Genomic DNA, 21,279 nt, shown 5'->3' with positions numbered 1-21,279 from the left:
TGAAATTTTTCGATTATTTCATTAAGATTTCCGTAAAACGATACCTAAATGACATCTAAATAATATTGAAGGATACGTAAATCTTTATTTTCAATTCCTGTTTGGTTTCTTTTCGGTTCCAGTTGGTTCTTTTTTCCAGGCATGAGGCCTGTAAAGTTCCTATTTGCAAGCCATGTAGACTGGAAATCGGGGGGCTTTGAGCTTATCGTCCCTCGAATTTACCCCAAGGTAATATCCTCCTTCGAAACGAATTAATTTACGCTTCCCAAGGCAAGGAAGCCTCAAATTCGTGTCTCAGTTTTTTTTGTCGAAGGAAACATATTCCATTCGCTTCAGTGGTTCCATTTTTTCTGATTGAAAGATACATAATGCGCGCTACACACCCATACAAAGTACGCGCAATAGAGGGTTAATTACCCCCAGTCATTGGGTCGCACTGCTATACTGACTGACTGGATGGGGAGCCAACATGTCTGCGCTGGAGTATTTTCGACGTTCATTGAGGTTGGCACTTGATTGGCCATAGTGTACCGGCTTACTCACTACGGGAAAAACGTTTTCAAGCTCTTGTAAATGGATAACCATCAGTAGTTTATCCAAAATCGCAAAAATTACCAATAAAATATCGAAAATTAGCTCTTAGAAATTCCCAAGATAAATCTAAAAACAAACACTATATTATTAGATTTTTCCAAAGAAAAATGAAAAATAACTGTTAAATGGAGATAAATGAGAATCATACATACAGTCGCCTCTCCAAATCTCGATATCGAAGGGACCATCGAGATAGGGAGAAATCGAAACAAAGAACACATTTTTGATGAATACTAGATTGAAAAACACTCCGTTGTCAAGAAAGTAATACACAAACAGACGTCATTTTGCGCAGCTAATTTGTTTTGAATCCCAAAACTTAAATCTAGTAACCTTCGATATTGGTCATATCGACATACGGAGAGAAAATTGAGAACAAAAGATCAACAGAAACACATCGAGATATAGAGATATGCAGACTGAAGACTTATGAAATCATCGACATAGGGAGAGATGTCGAGATGTAGAACATCGAAATGTGGAGAGTCGACTGTATTAATTTTTTGACAGTTTGATTGGTAGTTTTTTTGTGTTTTTATTTTCAATTATTAGGTTTCAATTTTTTTTCTAATTCGTTGGCTTCTTTGGTGACAATTTTCATACTTTGTTAGAAATGTTTTAGATTTTGTAGTGCTGATTTTCATTTTTTTAGTGTTTGTTTTAAATGATCTATTGCTTATTTACAATTTTCAAATTATTGCTTATTTTTAATTATTTCATTGATTTATTTTAATTAAATACAGAGTGTATGTCTTCTTTAGAAGCTTGTCAATTTGCCTGCCACTCACTACATTGGAGCGCTGAAGCAGCAGAAGATGCTCGCTTATAATTTATGCTGCTCGTATGTTCAATCCATCGTACGCATCGTCATATTGGGTTACAATCTCTATTCCGCCCATGTTTGCCGTCGTGTTGTTTCTATGAATTATGAAAGAAATCAGCCGAGTGCTAGCTAGTTCAGTTGGGATGGGAGTTAATTAATAAAATGTTGGCACCGATTCGTCTTTCTCATATTGGGAAAGGTTCAAATTGAAGTGTAACAATAATTGCTATTAGTAGTTACTGATACTGCTGCGTAAGGCAGAAGTGTTTCAAATTACACACTCTTCTGCGTAATTTAATAGTTGAATTGATCTTCTTGCAAAAGGGTTTATGACTCCTCTCAGAGATCGGATTTCACCGGACTCAATCAAAAGAAGAGGTATTGAACGAATCAATTTGCTGCGATTTTTATACGCTTTCATTTCTAACTGTCGCAACTTTGATCGTGAACATTATATTACACAAAAGACGCCTAGTATGCTCGATTTAATGGTTTGCTATGCCGATTTATACGGTGTTGAGCCAAGAAACACCTGTGCTGATGTGTTTTTAACAGCTGTTGTTGGCTTAGTTGGTAGTGTTGTTTAACGACATGCATGTTTACCTCCAATTTAGCTAGTTGCGTTTTGATTTCTGGCTTGGAGCGCCACCCTTAGAAGTTTTAGGTGGAATTGTACTTTTTTTTACTTTTTTAATTCCGAAAAGAATTTTCGGTGAGATCCAATTTTTGATTCCCGGGATTTCCCGAGTAGTGTTGAACAACTATTTTCAAGCAATTCATTAATGTTAGTTTTACATTTTGGATGACACTTAACACACTTTTGTGGGCTTAACAAAAGAAGTCGAACAGGATGTGTTTTGAAGTTTGAGTAACACTATTGACTTTGTTTATGAACGTAAACTCATAATTACAACGTAATTTTGGTGCTTCCTTCAAAGGTCAAATCGTCCACTGGAAGCATTAACGTGTAAGTGTCTGTTTAAAAAAAAAATTCAGACAATCAAAATTTCAGATAACAAAGAATTTTTATTCTTAATCAGCTAATCGTAAAGTCAGAAATAGCATACTATGCAGCTCATTCTTTGAGTAGTCATCCAAACATCAGTTCTCAAAAAGATTCTTTGTGCTGCTGTGGAGAATGCAAAAACGCTTTGTAAGTTCGACACATTTTCCATGCAAATTGCAAGATTTCTTTGAAATTGATTGAAAGTTAACTTTCTAATTCTTATTCTAATTACAATTTTGAAGTGTAAAAAAAGTCTATAGTAAGGAGGATTAGCAGTTTAAGTGAACGTTGTGTTTGAGCTCAAAGCATGTTAATTTAGAACCATTCCAATTTGGCTGTGAAGTCTACTTTCGAACTTAGTTTCTATTTTTCAAGTCTGAGAAAAGTTTGATTTATGTACGATTAAAGTTTTCAATGAACTTTGCATTGAAGCTCTAAACGAATTATTCGAAAACTATCTAGTTGTTAACTTTGGTGCTGATTTGAAAGAATAAAGGTAACTCTAATTATACTTTCAAGCTCCTAATAAATAAAAACCGTACAATTTTGAGATTCAAGTTCTGATTGTACCGTAAGGACGCCATTCACCGCTCATGCTCCATTCACCGCTCATTGAATTATTTTGAAAAATCTGAACAATTTTTCGCAATAAAAGTCATCAACATGTATTAGTATACCAGAATGGATTTTATCAGAATGAAATTCATATGATGTATTTTATATACTATTTAGAAAAAAAATAATTTTAGGCTGTTTAAGGTGGTAAACATGAATTGAACAATGATTTTATTATGGCAGATCGAAAAATGCTTTTTAGCTGCCACGCTTTAATATGTTGTTGTACTATAGTACAAAGATAACAACCAACTAATGAAAGTAAATTAATTCCAACTAGTTGTGTATATAGAGCCTCATACTTAGGATGAGCGATGAATGGCGCCCTACACATCTATCATTGGCATACATGTTATTCGGTATCATTATACGTTGTTCACATTTCAACTTCTTTCCTACAAAAACAAATGTTTTATCTTGCGTGTAGCGCAAAAAGTTGCGGAAAATATCAAAAAACCGATTTTTTACAAAATTTAATGTGTTGAAATGCTGTTAATGAGCGGTGAATGGCGTCCTTACGGTAGTTGTTTATCGTTTTAATCAGCAGTGAAGTTCCATAAAATTAATTTGAACTTCGTAGTTATTTCTGGTTGGATATTTAAGTCCCTTCAACCAATTGTTAGATCTATTGCAGTAACTACGACTAGCACACGAATTATGCTGGTAACGAGTCACTTTTTAGCATTTTGTATTTTCATCGCAAGCACTATTTTCGCAGTACTAAGACAGAGATACAGTGAATCCACAATTAAGAATCACCCACAATTTATGAATCAGCTGCCTTTAAAGGATAAAATAACAGTAAAAAATAGCACAAAACATCACGGAAACATTTTCGCTTATAATTTATTTTGAGTAAAATTGTTTACGTGATGTTTTGTGTTGATTTTTGTTGTTATTTTGTCATTTAAAGTCAGCTGATTCATAAATTGTTGACGATTCTTAATTGTGGATCCACTGTATATGATATTTGTTTTCAGCCTCGTTGTCTCACGAAACACTTTCAGAATTTAATTGTTAGGCAGAGCACCTTCTATTGCTTGTAAAGTACGGTGTCAAAATTTATATGGTTAATCAAGATTTATGTACCGTAATCCGGGATAAAATTGAACAGTTTTTGGGAAATTTCTTAAATTTTTCATTTGAAAATACAAATGCCGCAAGTTTTGTATGTTTGAAACAAGTACTGGCACTCTCCGCTCTTGATTTACTGTATTTTGCTTTTCAAAAGATTTATGAATGTTTAAATAAATATTATAAGTGATTTTTTGATTTAGCTGATATGGGGTAACATTGATCACCCATGTAAACAAATTTCGGTAATATTGAAAATGTCGTTAGGGTCAGGCGGGGCAAGATGAGCACCCTAAGGATAAGCGCGATTTAAGCCTACTTAAACGTTATTATTTTGGTAAAATTGGTAACCATCCTTATCTTTTACATTATTACTTTGACCTCCAACCATTAAAAGTTTTAAAAAGTGATAAATAGTTTTCCAAATAACACTTTAAAAAATAGCTTTTTTTATCATCGGTCAAAAAAACTGCGGGGCAAGATGGGCACCCCCATAAAAAGATGCAATTTTCTAAAGAAAACTATTATTTTTCAATGCTTGCAATATCCCAAGATATTATCTTTAATATCTGATAATATTTATCTTCAACTAGCTTAGTTTGTAAAACTTTTATCAGAAAATAAATAACTTTTCATAAATTGCTAAGATTTTACTTAAAAAACGATTAAATTTGTTGTTTGTTTGTATATTTTTTAGAAAAATTGTTTTGTGCAAAGAAAATACCGTAAGTCAAGCTCACAGCTAAATGTGTTTCTAAAATTTCACACTTTTACTTAATTTTGGTGCTCATCTTGCCCCAAGGGTGTAAATTTATTAATATAATCAAAACAATTGAAATATTTTTTAAATTTGATAAAAAGTTTTGCTCCTGATTATCTACAGAAGATTATTCTATAACTATACGGCCAAAAACGTATGAATTAATTTGTTTACGCAACAAAAATATCACTCTTAAATAACAAATCTTATATGAAAAGGTAAATTTTTGGACTTTTATGTATTTTGGACAATATTTACGTTGTGCTGTGGATTTTTTAGCTGAAATTAATGGCCATCATATCAATTTAATGATATTCATCAGAACCCCAAATAACGTATTGAAAAAAAATCGGTAGGAACGACACAAACTAGGGGTGCCCGTCTTGCCCCGGGTGCTCATCTTGCCCCACATTCCCCTACTTACTTAAATCATGGCCCCTGAAGCCGAATATGAAAAGTGAAAGCCAAACTACAGTCGCCTCTCCACATCTCAATATCGAAGGGACCATCGAGATAGGGAGAGATCGAGATAAAGAACAATAATTTAATGAACACTAGATTGAAAATCACTCCGTTACTAGAAAAATAATAAACAAACAAACTTCAATTCAAGTTTCCAATTTTTTCTGAATCCCTTAAATCTGGTCTAGTAACCTTTGGTAATGTTCACATCGACATATGGAGAAAACATTGAGAACGAAAAATCATCAGGAACACATCGAGATATGGAGATATCGAGATAAGGAGGATATCGAGATGTGGAGAGGGAAATCGTATACAGAATGAAGGGACCGAAGCAATCATCGACATAGGGAGAGATATCGAGATGTAGAACATCGAGATGTGGAGAGTCGACTGTATTATCTTATCTTATTTATACTAACAACCGCATTTTCCTTGCTCATACCATTTGCGAGACTCATGTGAGTCATGAATTATCGCTAGTTGCAACCATAATGATAAAAATTATTGATTCCAAAAGTTGACAAATTTACGCAATTTTCGCCAAAAATCTCAATTTTTATTAGCTCATGAATGTGAGAAAGAGAGGCACTTTTTACGAGAAGGGTCATACCAATTAATGTTACCCCTCTGATCAATGTTACCCCGGATTACGGTACCTCAGATTTTTTTTAGGGATATCGTGTGTGTGAAAGTTCAAAAATACTATGTAGATATAAAAAAGATTTTTTCAACTTTTAGGCTCTTTTCCAAAAATAATTCGTTACAAGTCAATATTGTAGCTCAATCTATTCCAAACAAACTATTTGAGCTTTAGTCCAAATATTAGGAGCTAGAAAGAAAAAAAGTTCAAGGTAATTGAAATTTATATAAAATACAGTTTTTAAAATCGGGTAAAGAGTGGCGATCTTGTCAAGGATGAAAAGCTTTTTAAATAAAGATAAAAAAAATAATAATAACCAAAGAAGGGTTGTAATCATTACTTTGTCAAAAATTAAATGTTATAAAATAGTTTATTGATAGTTGTATTTGCGTATATTGTAATCATATTACAAAAATATTGATTTCTAAATGAAAAGAACGAAAGTTTTAATATTTCCGAATGACAGTAATACCACGTAATACTAATTATGAATCTTTCATTAGCTGTTAGCTTAGATTCATTGTAAAGATTGGACTAGGAAAAATGCACACTTTATTTTTTGGTGTAACTGTTTATCTCGTGGGTAAAAATTAACGAAATTTTGGGTTATACTAGTTTGGAGTGTTATGTTTATGTGTGCAAAATTTTATCGCAATCCGTCAAGTAGTTTTCTAGATGCATTCGAAACAAGAAGAGCTGAGGGGAAGTGTAGAGTGTTTGTCTACACGTCTGATTGATAATCAGATGGTCATGGGTTCGACTCCCACTCCCTGCACCCTTTAGTAGTAGGAAGGGAAGTGTACGGAAACAAAAACATTTTGCAGATCATCGATAGAACAGATTTGAGCATTGTATAAATAGGAATACGTTGGACATATAGCCTTATATGCTGATCCATTAGAAGGTGGATCACACAAAAGAAAAGCATCACCGATCAGAAAAAGAAGAAGATGAAACAAGAAGAGCTACGCCAGCAAATCTTGGGCGCGTTGATCGATAATCCTGGTCAGTCGCACAGATGGATCGGCAAAAGGCTTGGAGTCCATCATTCCATCGTGTCCCGCGTTGTGAAGATGTTCAGGAGACGAAGACCATCGAGTGGCGAGCTGGAAGCGGTCGAATACCGAAAATGGAATACCAAGAGAAGGCGCGGAAGATAAGGCAGTACTTTAAGAATAACCTGATCCTTTCCACCCGAGACGTGGCCAAAAAGGTCAATCCGTCGAAGTGCTTCATCCAGCAGACCATGAAGCGGGATGGGCTACGTGTTTTTAAGGCCAGGAAGGCTCCAAACCGGACTGACGAGCAAAACACGGTGGCCAAATTGCGTGCGCGGAAGCTGTACCGTGAGTTTCCGGTCAAGCCAGACTGTCTCGGCATGGACGACGAGACCTACATTAAGGCGGACACTAAACAAATCTCCGGCCTCGAGTTTTTTGTCAGTACATCCCGCTTAGAGGTTCCAGAAAAGTTCCGGAAGAGAAAGATGGACAAATTCGCGAAGAAATTCCTGTTACAGCAAGCCGCTCGTTACAACCGGCACCTTAAGCGCTTGCTGCCCTCCCTTCACTCTCAGCGTGGTCCCAGGCTGTTCTGGCCGGATCTCGCTTCGTGCCATTACGCCAAGCCTATAATGGATTGGTGCGAAGCGAAAGGCGTTAATGTGGTTTTGGGCGTTAATGTAGTTTTGGGTGATAATGATGAAGAAGTTGAAGGAAAGCGAAAAAACATTCAAAACCGAAGAAACTTTGAAGAAAAACTGGGAAAAATTGTGTAAGAAAGATGGGCAAAGCCTCGCCAAGATTTCATGAGCAGTGTTAAGAGAAATGTACGAGCATTCCGCTTGTGGGAGGAAAGTCAATAAATAAATTATGCCAGAACATAGCTAATATATGGTTATATAATCCCTTTTAAAATTATTTTTTGTGATCATTTTTGTGTGTCTAATTTTTCCGAGTGCAGACTTTAAATTAAGATAACCAATAATAATAACCGAATAAGGGTTGTAATCATTAATTTGTCAAAAAATTAATGTTATAGAATGTTTATTGGGAGATGTGTTTGAGTATATTGTAATCATATTACAAAATCATTGATCTAAATCTAAATCTAAATGAAAAGAACGAAAGTTTTAATATTTCCAAATGGCAGTAATACTTCATACTCAGTATTACTGACATTCGGAAATATTGAAACCTTCCGTTAGCTGTCAGCTCAGATTCAGTGTAGACTCATCGTTTTTCATTATATTTGACTATTTTTATTTAGGTAATCCGCAGGTCAATTTCTTAGGGTTTACATCTGTTTATACATCATCCAAATTTGTTCAATTTGGTTATTTTGTCATTGAAGTTGGGTTTTAATGTAGTAGACTGTTTTAGTATGAATATTAAAACAAGCATAATAATAATAGTATTAATCATTTTTCGATGTTGAATTAACCCTTCAAATACCCATGAAATTGAAAATAAATTTTAGCCTAGGACAAAAAAGTATGGGATGTCTATACTCAAGAGTTATGATAAAAAATCAAATGTTTTTCAAAACCCTATCAAAAAAAAATATTTTTTTTATTGATTATTGATTTCAAAATGCTCATACTTTGTTGCATTTGACTTGTAAAGTCACAAATGGGAAAAAATGGGGCCTTCCATAGCCAAGTGGTTAGAGTCCGCGGATACAAAGCAAAGCCATGCTGAAGGTGTCTGGGTTCGATTCCCGGTCGGTACAGGATATTTTCGTAATGGAAATTTCCTTGACTTCTCTAGGCATAGAGTATGCCACACGATATACGAATGCGAAAATGGCAACTTTGACAAAGAAAGCTCTCAGTTAATAACTGTGGAAGTATTCATTAGAACACTAAGCTGAGAAGCAGGCTCTGTCCCAGTGAGGACGTTAATGCCAAGAAGAAAGGAAAGAGATTTAGACTTCACAGGAAAAATGCCGACAAAGTCCGACAGTAAAGACTGTGGAAACACGCTACTGTCCAACTTTTAGGCTTCTGTACATTTGTCCTTTATTCTGCATGTTGTCGCATCGCAAAACCACCCACATGAGTGGTCATTTAACCCTCTGATACCCAACCCCGCCTTTAGACGGGGTACACTTTGGAATTTTGTGTATTTTTTCGTAGTTTGGAAATCAAAAAGATTTTATTTTTGGCTTATACTTTGACTCATAAAACGTATATAAAAAAAGTGTTTTATGACTTTTGAAACTTTTTTGTATTTTTAGAAATTGTTTGAAAAATTGTATTCTTATATAACCTACAAATGCCTGAGGTTCATTTAACGTATAATATAAAAAATCGTGCCTTTTATATTTTTCTACAATCATCCTATCACAAAAGAAGAGCCTGGTGGTATTAAAATAATTTTAAACTTGTTTTTCCGTTAGTTACACGGAAAATAAAATACGCTCCGAAAAAAAATAAAAATTTAATCTTTTTAAAAGTACCGTAAAAATTTAAATTTTCATTATTACCAAAAATCTACAACTAGAAAAGGCTTAATGGAAAAATGAAAAAAGCTAGGGATGTTCAAAAATAAAAATTATAAAAATCAAAAACCAAAATTTAAAAATTTGCGAATGAAAATAAATAATTGCCCAAAACGTGTTTAGAACGATTTTAGATAACGAAACATAATACTTAAATCGGAAATAAAAATTTGGGTATTAGAGGGTTAAGTCTTTGTTGTACTAGCAAAAACAAACAGCCTTAACTAATCCTTCTCAGTAAAGCCTCACTAAGGCAGCTCAGCAAAACAGTCGATAGGACGGACAGTCCACTGGTGGCCACCGTCCGCGTCGTATTCTCACCGTCCGTTCCGATCGATCCGCTATGCTTCTGTGTCGCAAAATACACGAACTGCGAATAGTGGAACTGGCCATTAACAAGAATCTTTCCATTCTCAAGGCGGCTCTGTGGGACAATGTGGAACTGCTGGAGGATTTGCTGCAGGAGGAGGTCCACCTGATCGACTGCTTGGACTCGTGGGGCCGGGCTCCGATCCATGCGGCGGCCATCACAGCGGACTCCCGCTGTTTGCCCATGCTGATCAATGCCGGAGCCAACATCGACGCCACCTGTGGACCACGGGGCGATAATAAGGTAAGAAGTTTGTCGTTGTTTTGTATTAACACCTAATATAATTGGCTTATCAATTTTTGTCTTACTTTTCGGTTTCAGACTGCATTACACTTGAGTGCTGAACATGGACACGTGAGCAATGTCCAGGTGCTGTTGGACGCCGGGGCTTCCTTTGTGGCTAAGGATAGGAACGGACTGACGGCGCTGGATTTGGCGGATCGCAGTGGACACGAGTCCTGCGTGAACCTGCTGAAGGAGGCCGCAGGTGAGTTCCTATGTTGTTCTACTTAGTATGTTCAGCAGTACAATGCTTGAATTTTGTTTTGCTGAAAACCGGTTTGTTAATTACTTACTAATGTGTAATTCTACAATTCGTTGGAATGAGCGTTCAGATGGTTGATTATCCATGATATGGATTCGGACATTAGATACACTCCAATTTTTTACGATTGTTCTTTTTACGACCACTTTTTTACGACTGATATTCAGATCAACGACCGTGCATGAGTTCAATGTTCAATAAATGTTCAATATCTTAAAAAGTCATCAATATAGAGAGGGTCATGAATATGGGAAGAGGCTTCCTTAGCTGAGTGGTTAGTGTCCGCGGCTACAAAGCAAAGCCTGGTGAAGGTGTCTGAGCTCGATTCCCGGTCGGTCAAGGATCTTTTCGGGATGAAAATTTCCATCGTACCACCGTACTTGCCGCACGATATATGAATGAAAAATGGCAACTTTGGCAAAGAAAGCTCTCAGTTAATAACTGTGGAAGTGCTCATAAGATTACTAAGCTGAGAAGCATTATTAGTCCCAGTGAGGACGTAATTCCAAATAATAAGAAGATTATGAGAAAATATGCTTTCTTTGATTAAGTTTGCTGATTCATTTTATGCTGAAATTGTAAAAATTATCATTTGAATGTAATTTTATGGGATGGTACACAAATTATGTCGCCTTATTTCTAAACAAGATACATAGTTGCAAGCCAACCTCGCGCCGAATCTTTGGACGTAATCCATCGGTACGCTTAACTTGAGCCGTCCACGCTTACCTACTGAGATTTAGAAATCGCGTTAATTAACGATGATGAGGAGTTCGCCTGACGTGATGATTACCGATACACATTGATCTTTGTTTTCCGATAACAGTAAAGTGGGCCACGACAGTAACTGCTGTAAGTAATTATATTAAATTGGGCAATGTTTTGTTTGTTTTCTTCAATCAAAGAGCTTTTTATGTTTTTTATGCTATTCGTCGATTTCTACTTCTACTTTATGTTTCATCTTATCGCTTATTGATAACATTTATTACATAAATCTCCAACTGATTTACTTTGGTAGTATTATGCTATGATGTATTTTCATTATTCTTCAGATACTACGACCAAGTTAAAATTCAAGACACTTCTCAGAAAGAAACTACCAAAGCATGCTTTGACACAAAGCGAGTCGCAAAAAAACCCACGCGTGGCCTACTATTTAAGGCTCTTCTGCTCACTATCAGCCTGCCCCTTGTTATGGCAAACAATAACACCATCAACGGACGAATCTTGCAACTGCGCATCCCCTGTCGTCATCATATCTCCGAACCACCCATCCTCCCACACATCGACACACAACATGTGCTCAGGGGGGGATCGAATATACAAGCTACCGAACTGGTTCACTGTTTTGCGGTTTTGTTTTGATTATTCATTCTCCGCCGCCTTTGGCATCGTCCTCGTCATACGACGACTCCACGTGAGACAGGTTCGTGAGCTTCCGATCCGACATCGGTAACCGCCTGTTCGTCAGTGATGCCAGATTGTGCTCAAATAAGTTACTGGTGGAATCCTTGCATTCCTAGTGTCTGATTTTCTTGACAAGTTTGAGTAAAAATCCTGCTTATAGAAATAAAAATGCTTATAGTAATATCTGAGATTAAATTTTTACTACCTAAATTAAATTCTTAGGAAATTCCTTAACGAAATTAGACAAAGTTCATTATAATCGTCTTTATTAAGGAGACTTTCAGCCCTAGGCTAATTCGTCTCGTTGTGCTCTATACAGCGGTTTTCAGATCGTGCTCCCCGGAGCATTTGGTGCTCCGCGACTACTCATATTTTATTTTCTCTTGCTCCAAAATATCTTAAACCTCATATTTTTGTTTGAAAATATTCCATACATTTTGTCGACAATTACTACAACTACAACTGAAACGTAAGAATTCCAAAAGAATCATTATGCCAGGGCTGGTATCGACTGTGTCTTTTGAAAATAAGAACTCATGTCTGAAAAAAGACCGAATATATACTAAACTGAAACGAAAATAAACCATTCAGGAGCCAAAACCATACAAAAAATATCCGAACAGAAACCAGGAATACTAAAATAATTTCTGGTGTCAAAATTCAGATTGAATTATGAAAAATCCAAGATATTTTACTTGAGAAATTTCGGGAATCGCTGATTAAGTGCAGATCTGCTGGATAATTTTCAATAGAAATTGCTGGCTGAATTCAAAAATGGATCACTGGTCGATTTTTTTACGAATTTCTTTCAGAGTTTCATGTAGGTTTCATGGAACAATCGCTGAAGAAATAGCTGTAAAAATTAATGTAGGAACTTCTGGAAGAATTCTAGTAGGGTTTCTTGGATTAAATCATACACGAGCTTCCTTAAAAAAAAAAACAAAGTTCTGAAGATTTTCTTGGTAGAACTTCTGTCGAACTCTTTGGAGAAAATTATTAAAAAATAAGTGGAAAAATTTCTGGAGCAAATCATGGAGTAGGGAAAGTGTACCAGTTATGGACATAGTGGTTCCCTATTTGGCCATAAGCGAAATTCGGATAGCTTTTACATTTTTAATCTTTTTTAATGTTTTAACATCAAGATACCTCCTATATCTTACTGATAAAACACAAAAAAACTTTTCAAAATGTTGAGACATTCAAATTATTACTTATGGCGAAATAGAGAACCACTATGGCCATAACTGGTACACCTACCCTATTTTATATATATTTTTTTTTCAGAGTAATCCTTGTGGATATTGCTGAAGCTAGTTGCTATGTACTTCCTGGTATTAATTATGGAGAAATTCTTTTCAAAAATCACTGGACAAATTCCAGGGCGAATTGGTGGAGAACCTGTAGATGTATTTTATGGAGGGATGCCTGAAGGAGCTGCTGAAAGTATTCCAGAAGCAATTTCTGACGGAATCACAAGAAGAATTCCAGTAGCTTTTCCTCGAGCAATCGGAGGAGAAATTCTTGAAGAACCTGTGCATTGATTGCGTAAAAGTCACTATGAGCCTTTATAGAAAATTTTTGCACAAGGTTTTCAGTGAGGAAACAGGAAAAAATAATCTTAAAAACCATTTTGGCCAAAAAAGAGACATGATAGACATTCCATTGAAAATAGAGAAAGTGTACCTGTTATGGCCATAGTGGTTCCCTATTTGGGCATAAGGGAAAATTTCGAAAATATTCACGTTTGAAAGCTTTTCAAATGGTTTAACGTGAAGACATCATTGATATCTTACTATTAAACATATAAAATATTTCAAAATTTGAAATCAATAAAATTAACACGTATGGCGAAATAGGGAACTATTATGTCCATAACTGGTACACCTACCCTATATGCCTTTTACAAATTTCTTTCAAAATAATATCCTTGTGTCAAAGAAGAGACTTGCAATTTTGGCATTGGACATAGTCGGTAATGACTTGCAAAATGCGTATGCAAAACTTTTGTTGAAGACTCAGTCATTCATTTTTCGTGAATATAGAACAAATCACACCTTAAGTTTTTAAGCGCACATATATCTCGCTCCAAAAATATCGCTCCGATTCCCCAACTGAAACATAAGCCAACCATCATATTTCGAGAAATACGGTGAATACCTAACACAATTCTCTATGAATGTTGAATTGTCTCAATTTAAGCTTGTAAGGAAGCAGCTTTTAACTCAAAGAACACATCTTTTCGAATTTGAATACATTTTTGAATCCAACTTCTATTCGGCCCACAAATTACGTTACGCTTAAAAGGGGTAGTTTCAAGCGTTACAACTCACACAATTAATTGAAAAAAAAAACATGAAAATGCGTTACGGAGGGGAGAAGCATGTCTAAAAACTTCCATTTTAGCGTTACGAAATAAATGGATGCTGCTTTAGAATAATAGGATTTATTTACGCTGGTCGAACTTTACTGATTTCATACGCAGTCATTCCGCGAACCAAAAAGTCTAAAAACCCCTGCTTAATGCCATGAAGAATCGCTGAAGAAATTCTCAGAATTGTGCTCTACGATGTTTCTGGTTCGAGGTTTTTGGAAACGAAACTTAAACAAATAGTAATCTTCAAAAACATTAGCTTTTGGGGTATTTGTTGGGTCCTATTTGATCTCATTTTAAGGCGTCTTTTAGGTTCCTTTTTGGTCTCTTATTTTTCAGACACTCATTTGCGACCACATCAATTTGTTCATTTAATCCAATTGCAAAATATATGTAATTTTTAGTTTTTCGGTAGTTGTTAAATATTCTATTTGTTTATGTACATTGCAACTAAAACAGAGCCTAATACCTACATGGTGTTGATCACATTTTCTCAAATTATTCTAAAATGATTTTTATGGTTTTTGTCATTAACGGAATCATTTTGGTAATATTAGCTAGAAGTGTTCGCATTTACTTTGATAGAAATAAATTTAAACTATGTAATTGGAAATATATTTCGATTTTGCATTACAATTTCATTGCAATTTATTAGTATGTAGGATTTTCAATCAGTTTTCACTCAATAAAGCGCATTGATGCATGTTTGATCTTCACATAGATTCATTTATTTGGTCATCATATAGATTCGTTTATTTTAAACCACCTGCTATTTCTGAAACTGTTGATATACATTTCTGAAATTTTGGATAATTGTTTGACGATCTTGAAGACGCTTCTTCATCCATTTCAAAACTTGAAAGAAATATATGGACATCCTTAAAAAGGGTGACCAGCTCCTGGAAATTCAAAATCAGGACATTTTGCAATTTTCCTGTGCAAATTCCAATTAGTCTCAAAATCTGTAAATGGCTCATATTCCGAAGAGCAGCGTTTACAAAAATTGTTTCAATTTTCAATGTTGAGGACTTGTAATGAACGATCTCGATATACTTCTAATTAGCGGTATGAGCATAATTATAAATTCTTTCATACAACTAGCCTTTTGCTAAGACTATCACTTTTCCGAAGACACTAGGGAGTTTTGATTTTTGGCTTTGGTAGGTATCTGACAAGTATTTTCTCAAGGTTAGTATTTAAAGTCTGCCAAAAATCACAGTAGGAATCGTTTTTGCCAGTTTGTTGCTTAAAATAACATAAAGCATCTCGTCAGGAATCTACCAACAGGAATGCTTCACATTCGGTAGATTCAGTAGATTCTGAGGGTCTCTAAATATCCGTTTATTTATTTAAGTAGTCCAGGAAATCCTGCCACGATATCTCCAGCAAGTCATCATTCCTTTTTGAACTTTTAATGGCTGACCCGTCTACAGAATAAATTGACAGAAGATTGAAGCAAATTATTTTATCACATCAAAAATCATAAATAAATTCGTTTTGGTCCGCGTTGTACGAGTGAGAAAAAAGAATCGCGTTTTTCAGTTAATCTGTATGCTTTAAGTAAAGCTGGAAGTGGATTTTAGCTGCTCAATCAAGGATGAAGGATCAATTTGTGAGCTCGTTTCATGCTTTTCTTTCAAATCTGTCAAATATATACGACTGCACATTTAATCGTTACAATGGTGGGATCTTCTTCTTCTTCTTCTTCTTAGCCTTACGTCCTCACTGGGACAGAGCCTGATTCTCAGCTTAGTGTTCTTATGAGCACTTCCACAGTTATTAACTGAGAGCTTTCTTTGCCGAAGTTGCCATTTTCGCATTCGTATATCGTGTGGCAGGTACGATTTTACTCTATGCCCAGGGAAGTCAAGGAAATTTCTATTACGAAAACATGGGTAGGCCCAATGGTGGGATATAAATATGATTTTTCAACAAACTAGGAAATCATCAAGGTCCAATAACTGAACAATATTTTTAACGTGTGTTTGGATTTGATTGATGAATTCAGACTCATTTCATTAAAAAGTAGTCCTAACACAAAAGTTTTCCACTTTTTTAAAACTCTAAATTGCTTGGATAATAAGATTAATTACAAATTTTCTTTTGATATTTGTGTTTAATTGTGAAATTTGATTGTAAAATTAAATTACAATGTGTTGCTAGTCACCTCGTCTCATGGTATTCGAAATCCGTTTAGTCTTCGAAAATAGCCACTATCTGTTTTGCAAATCCGCTCGATAGGTAAACGGTTTGTCAGTTCGATATGTAGATTTGGTTTCACTCGTCGCACAACACTTCATTCATAAATTCTCTGGTCCAATACATTTGTCAGTTCGATATGTAGATTTGGTTTCACTCGTCGCATTCATAAATTCTCTGGTCCAATACAAGAAAAAAGCTCCTCTGCTATATTTTTTTGTTTTCTGCGATTATTTTTTGAGTTCTAAAAATATGACAAATAATGGCAGAATGCCATTTTGCTATGCATCAACTTATTGCAGAAATATAGGAAACAGTTTTATGTTCCCATGATTGCTACCATAACGGCTGAAACTAGTAATCGGAGTTTCAGAGATCTCTTTCATTCTGATAGCGATAGAATTCTTTGAAAATACACCAAAGATGATAGCTTGTGTTTTTGTATGAGCCCAAATGATTTTATTATCAACATCAGAATCGTCAAACATTGACTGAACCTTAAAGTGTTGTGATACATTATGGAACGCATCCCAAACCTTCCATGCGACTGAAGACGATTTCTGAACCACAAAACTCAACATAGATTTTGGTAAAGATGTCATTTGAACTTGCTGTTTTTATCCTTCTTACAACCATAAGAAGGGAATAAAGATTGCTTGAAAAACTGACTTTCGATCCAAGGCCATCCGGAGGGCCAAATCTCTTATACCAATCGATAGAGCTCGACGAACTGAGCACAAGTCCATGTGTGTTACAAAAATGTGACCTAAATGTCGCAGCCGTTTGTCAACCGATTTAAACACTTCAAGCTCCAAATGAAAGCTACAACATTCCCATAGAGCGCTATAAATTATCGTTGCGATCGGACTTTTCGTTACAGAACTATTATTCAAACAGTATCGTGAAGTACTGGAAAAAGCATATTCTAATATTTTCAACTGTCTGCATTTTAATGAATTTCTCAGCCATTTTTTAACCGATTCATCGATTGAAAGCCCTGAACACACAATAATATTGCAATCGAATTATAAGTTGCAGAGATAAAAATCAATTTTTTACAAACATCACTAAAATTTCTCTTATTTTTAATTAAAATTTGCACATAAATGATTTATGTTTTAACTATGATAAAAAGCGTATGAAAAGTAATAAAGTTTGTTATCCGTTTTTGACGTGCAGTTTCCAGGACTTTCTCGTAAACCATTAAACCATTAGAAAGGGCAGATAGAACATAGCCACAACACACTAAAGTTTAGTTTTTCTGATACAAGGTTCCAAATGAATGATGAATAATATTTACCTCAAACCTGTATGGAAGTGTAAGAAGGATTCAGTCATACCATCGGTGGATTAAGTCGGGTTTTTAGTATTAGGATAGCTTTTCCTAATTCGAAATTTTTTTGACATTCCACGAAGTTCGACATGCAGGAAAAAGCAGGACATAGCTTGAAATATGGGAAACAAATCAGCACACCTCAGAAGAATCTCAAAATCAGGACGGATGGTGACCCTATGAGTATGTGCTTGAGCATTAAGGCGATTCAAAATTTAGAAATGGTTGAAAATCCAACCTCCCATGTGTTCCTTATCATAAAAACAGAGTTCTGTGAAATTTTCAGCTTTTTCGGTGATGATTTAAAGGTGGTCCAAAGACAATGTAGGTTTATATGGAAATTACTATGGAAAAAGTTTGAGAAATGCTGGTATTGTAATTAAAGTACAAACTTATCATCCCATAGTGAAAACTCATTCTTCAAACCTCAATGTTGCTGATGCAAGGCTATAATCCCACATTAAGCTAAATTATAGCAAACAATCTCATGAATATCTATTCTGCTATCCGTCGGATTGAATATCTCTCTTCAGCAAATTCGACCTTGATCTATTCGACCAAGAAATTTCACAAACACAGTGATTACTTAGCTAAAGACTTCCTTTTGCACGACTCCGATCAACTATTTCTTTACAAAAAGGCGTTTATTTTAATAAATTGCTTGAACAAACAATGTTACAAATGGGCATGTTTTTTGAATTCAGTTCAATTTTTTTTATGGATTTCCAGAAGTAAATTGATTGCTTAGCAATAGTTTTACTATGGAAACAGTTAGTTGACCTAAACTTGATTGATATGATGAGTTTGGAATCATATTCTAACTACTTCATAGTACATATTCATCTGATTCCGTTTGTTTGAAGTTCGTCGAAATTCAATGGAGGTCTGGAGCTACCATGGGAAAGAGAGGGTTAACAGTTTTAATTTTCTAGGCGTCGCAAAATGATTTCTAAGGGGGACTTGAACTCCCCTAGCCCTCCTTCTGAGGGTTTTGGCTTTGTTTTGAGCCATAAACATTCATATTTCAACTATATTCATCCAATTTTCAGTAAACAATGCTCGGTTTTACATCGAAATTATACAGTATGTTTACCACCAGAAGTACACTAGAGTAGAAGCACTGGTTTTGGCCATACGCCAGTTGTAGCCATAGAGGATTATACACCGTTTTACATAGCCAATCAGCATGAAACCTTTTGTGTTCAGTAGATCACATTCACATGATAGAGCTACATTCATTTAATCGTCCAAATTGATTCAAAACATAAGAAAAACAATTCACTTTCCTTATAATTTCAACTCCCATACACCTAATTTGGCCAGGGCACTCCCAATTTGGCCACTCTCATGAGAAATCAATGCGATTGGCCAATTTAGGAACCGAAGATAAATGTCTGGCCAAAACTGGTTCCGTCGGCCTATATTGACCAACGGGGTTTTCAAAGCGAAACAATGGTTATAGCTCACTTTTGATATTTTACACACATAATATGGATTGAAAGCTTGCATTTGACATATTTGTAGTATTAATACGGCTTCCCATTTAATTTTTATTGACATTTTCTCTTAGGCTGACCAAAACCGGTGCTTTTACCCTATTCCATTTAAACCTCTAAGTTTCACCTTCCAGATCCTATGCAAATTGCATCCCCATTTTCCCTTCTTCCTAAGGTATTGACAGTAATACATGGTAAAATGAAGGAAGTTACAGTTGGATTTCTTTATTGAGTATATGAAACATGTTTTTTTAGTCTTTTTCAATGCAATGTCTATACATATTAATTTTACGTAAGGTCTTTAAAGATCATTTTGATTGGAATAGAGACTTCAATCTATTTCAATCAAAATGGTCTCTAAAGTCACTTTTTTGACATAATCTGCTTCCAGTGAATCCTGTTACAAAATTTAAGAGGCTTCAGAGAAACCTTCAGAGATTATCCCACTAGTTTTTAATGATATTTTTCTCAGATCCCAAGGATTTTCTTCGAGTATGCTAACACTCGGCTGTTTTTTTTTCAGAATTTGGTCAAGAAAATCCTAGAGCGCTCCAAGGTTACTATCTCCAGTAATTTTCATAGATATTACTCTGGATAAATCTTAGCGACTATCCCAGGATTTCTTCCAGATGTGCTTCAACTGATTTTTTCACTGTTTTTTCAGTTTAGGAGATTTACCACAGATCCTATACAAGTTTTACCACAAATGTTTATTTCGACATTTTTCCAAGAAACCCTACAATAATTCCCAAGCCTTTCATTTTCATTTTTCATAAGGATTCTTCAAAAATTACACTTTCAGGAGTTGACCTTAAAAATCTCTTCAGGCATTATTCTAAGAAATCTTTTTCAATCTTCCTCAAAAAAAAGCTCAATAAATTCGACTTGGGATTTCTTATTAATTTTCTCTAGAAATTTCTCACAAAATTTCTCCAGTAAATATTATTGCTGAAAAACGGTTATTTTGATGGTTATTTTAATATATCCCTAGGGAAGAATATCCAGAAACATGTTAGGATAGTTATTATAAAGCAATTCACTTATTATTCCTAAAGTCAACAGATTTTCTTGAAGAAATCCTTGAAGAATTTTTTATAGAGATAGCTGGAGTTTTTCCTAGGAAATTTTCAAAAAGAATGGTTTTGGGAAAAGTGTATAAATTTCATGAAAAAAAATCCGCATATTTTGTCTATGAAATTCGAAGATCCGTAGAAACTCTTCCATTCCGTAGATCTACACGGAAACATCCATACATCTGGCATCGCTGCGTGGCCATGCGGTCGCTCGGTAGCGCTTGTCAATACGAACCGCATTCGCCACCAGACATGAAGGAGAGCATCAATGATTCTGGTCGGTCTTGTGGGTTCCCCCACGGTTCCCCCGCTCATATCAATAGCGTCTCCGATGACGGCGTGCGCATCATCGTCTCGTTGACGACGACGTCGGCAATGATGATTATCGATTTTTCCTTGCTGGCTTCATTTGTGGGGCTTTGGAGGGTAGCAGGTTTTTCGCATTCAGTGCTCTTTTCGCCGTGGTGTCGTTCGGTCTACTTACTTGAACAATTGAACGTCTGGGTTCCGACCCTACCGAGCTAGGGAAGATAGTTTTGGTGGGTGTCCTGGCTTGACCGTGTACCGGAAAAGGGATTATGCAGAATACTCTATTTTAGTAACCGTTTGTGGAATAAATTGGATTAGTAGGCGGTCTTGTGCATTGTTCCAGTTTCCATGTGGGAGTGTGAAAACCACGAAAATGGGCGGTAACTTTTCGTAGCGCCTACTTTGACCTAGTCGGAAGTGAAGTGTAATCTAAGAGCCGAATATTCAGGATGTCTTGGAAGTTTCGTGAAGTGCCGAAATCGGGGGCCGAACGAGCCTTGGATGCGTGCGATTACTTCGTGGATGAGGTCATTGAACCATGGAAGATACCAGGTACGGGTCACTGAATCTGAGACGGTCATGTCTAGTTTTTGTTGCGTGCTTAAATTGTCTGTAAAGGTTATAATCAACTCTAGTCATCAAACTAAAAGCTTATTTAGAAACGCACAATTACTTCACTCAAACAAGTAAAGAAAAACC

The 21,279-nt window shown here is 35.5% G+C and overlaps 1 protein-coding gene across 6 annotated transcripts in view; it reads left to right on the top strand.

Annotated features, from left to right (window-relative positions):
- The window catches only part of LOC5570593 (leucine-rich repeat serine/threonine-protein kinase 1), a 58,981-nt gene that overhangs the window by 14,307 nt on the left and 23,395 nt on the right, over positions 1 to 21,279 (top strand). For 2 of the 6 annotated variants that reach the window (XM_021842882.1, XM_021842867.1), the window contains exons 2-3: positions 9,897 to 10,091; positions 10,170 to 10,335. In XM_021842882.1, coding sequence (XP_021698574.1) covers positions 9,897 to 10,091; positions 10,170 to 10,335 — 361 coding nt within the window. Of the gene's footprint in view, positions 1 to 9,751; positions 10,092 to 10,169; positions 10,336 to 20,744; positions 21,133 to 21,279 lie in introns of those variants that run through there. The other 4 variants (XM_021842891.1, XM_021842886.1, XM_021842858.1 and 1 more) reach the window with 3 other exon arrangements.

Source organism: Aedes aegypti, chromosome 1, assembly GCF_002204515.2.
Source record: "Aedes aegypti strain LVP_AGWG chromosome 1, AaegL5.0 Primary Assembly, whole genome shotgun sequence".
In the NCBI taxonomy this organism is placed as follows: domain Eukaryota; kingdom Metazoa; phylum Arthropoda; class Insecta; order Diptera; family Culicidae; genus Aedes; species Aedes aegypti.
This window is presented reverse-complemented; position numbering and strand designations above follow the sequence as displayed.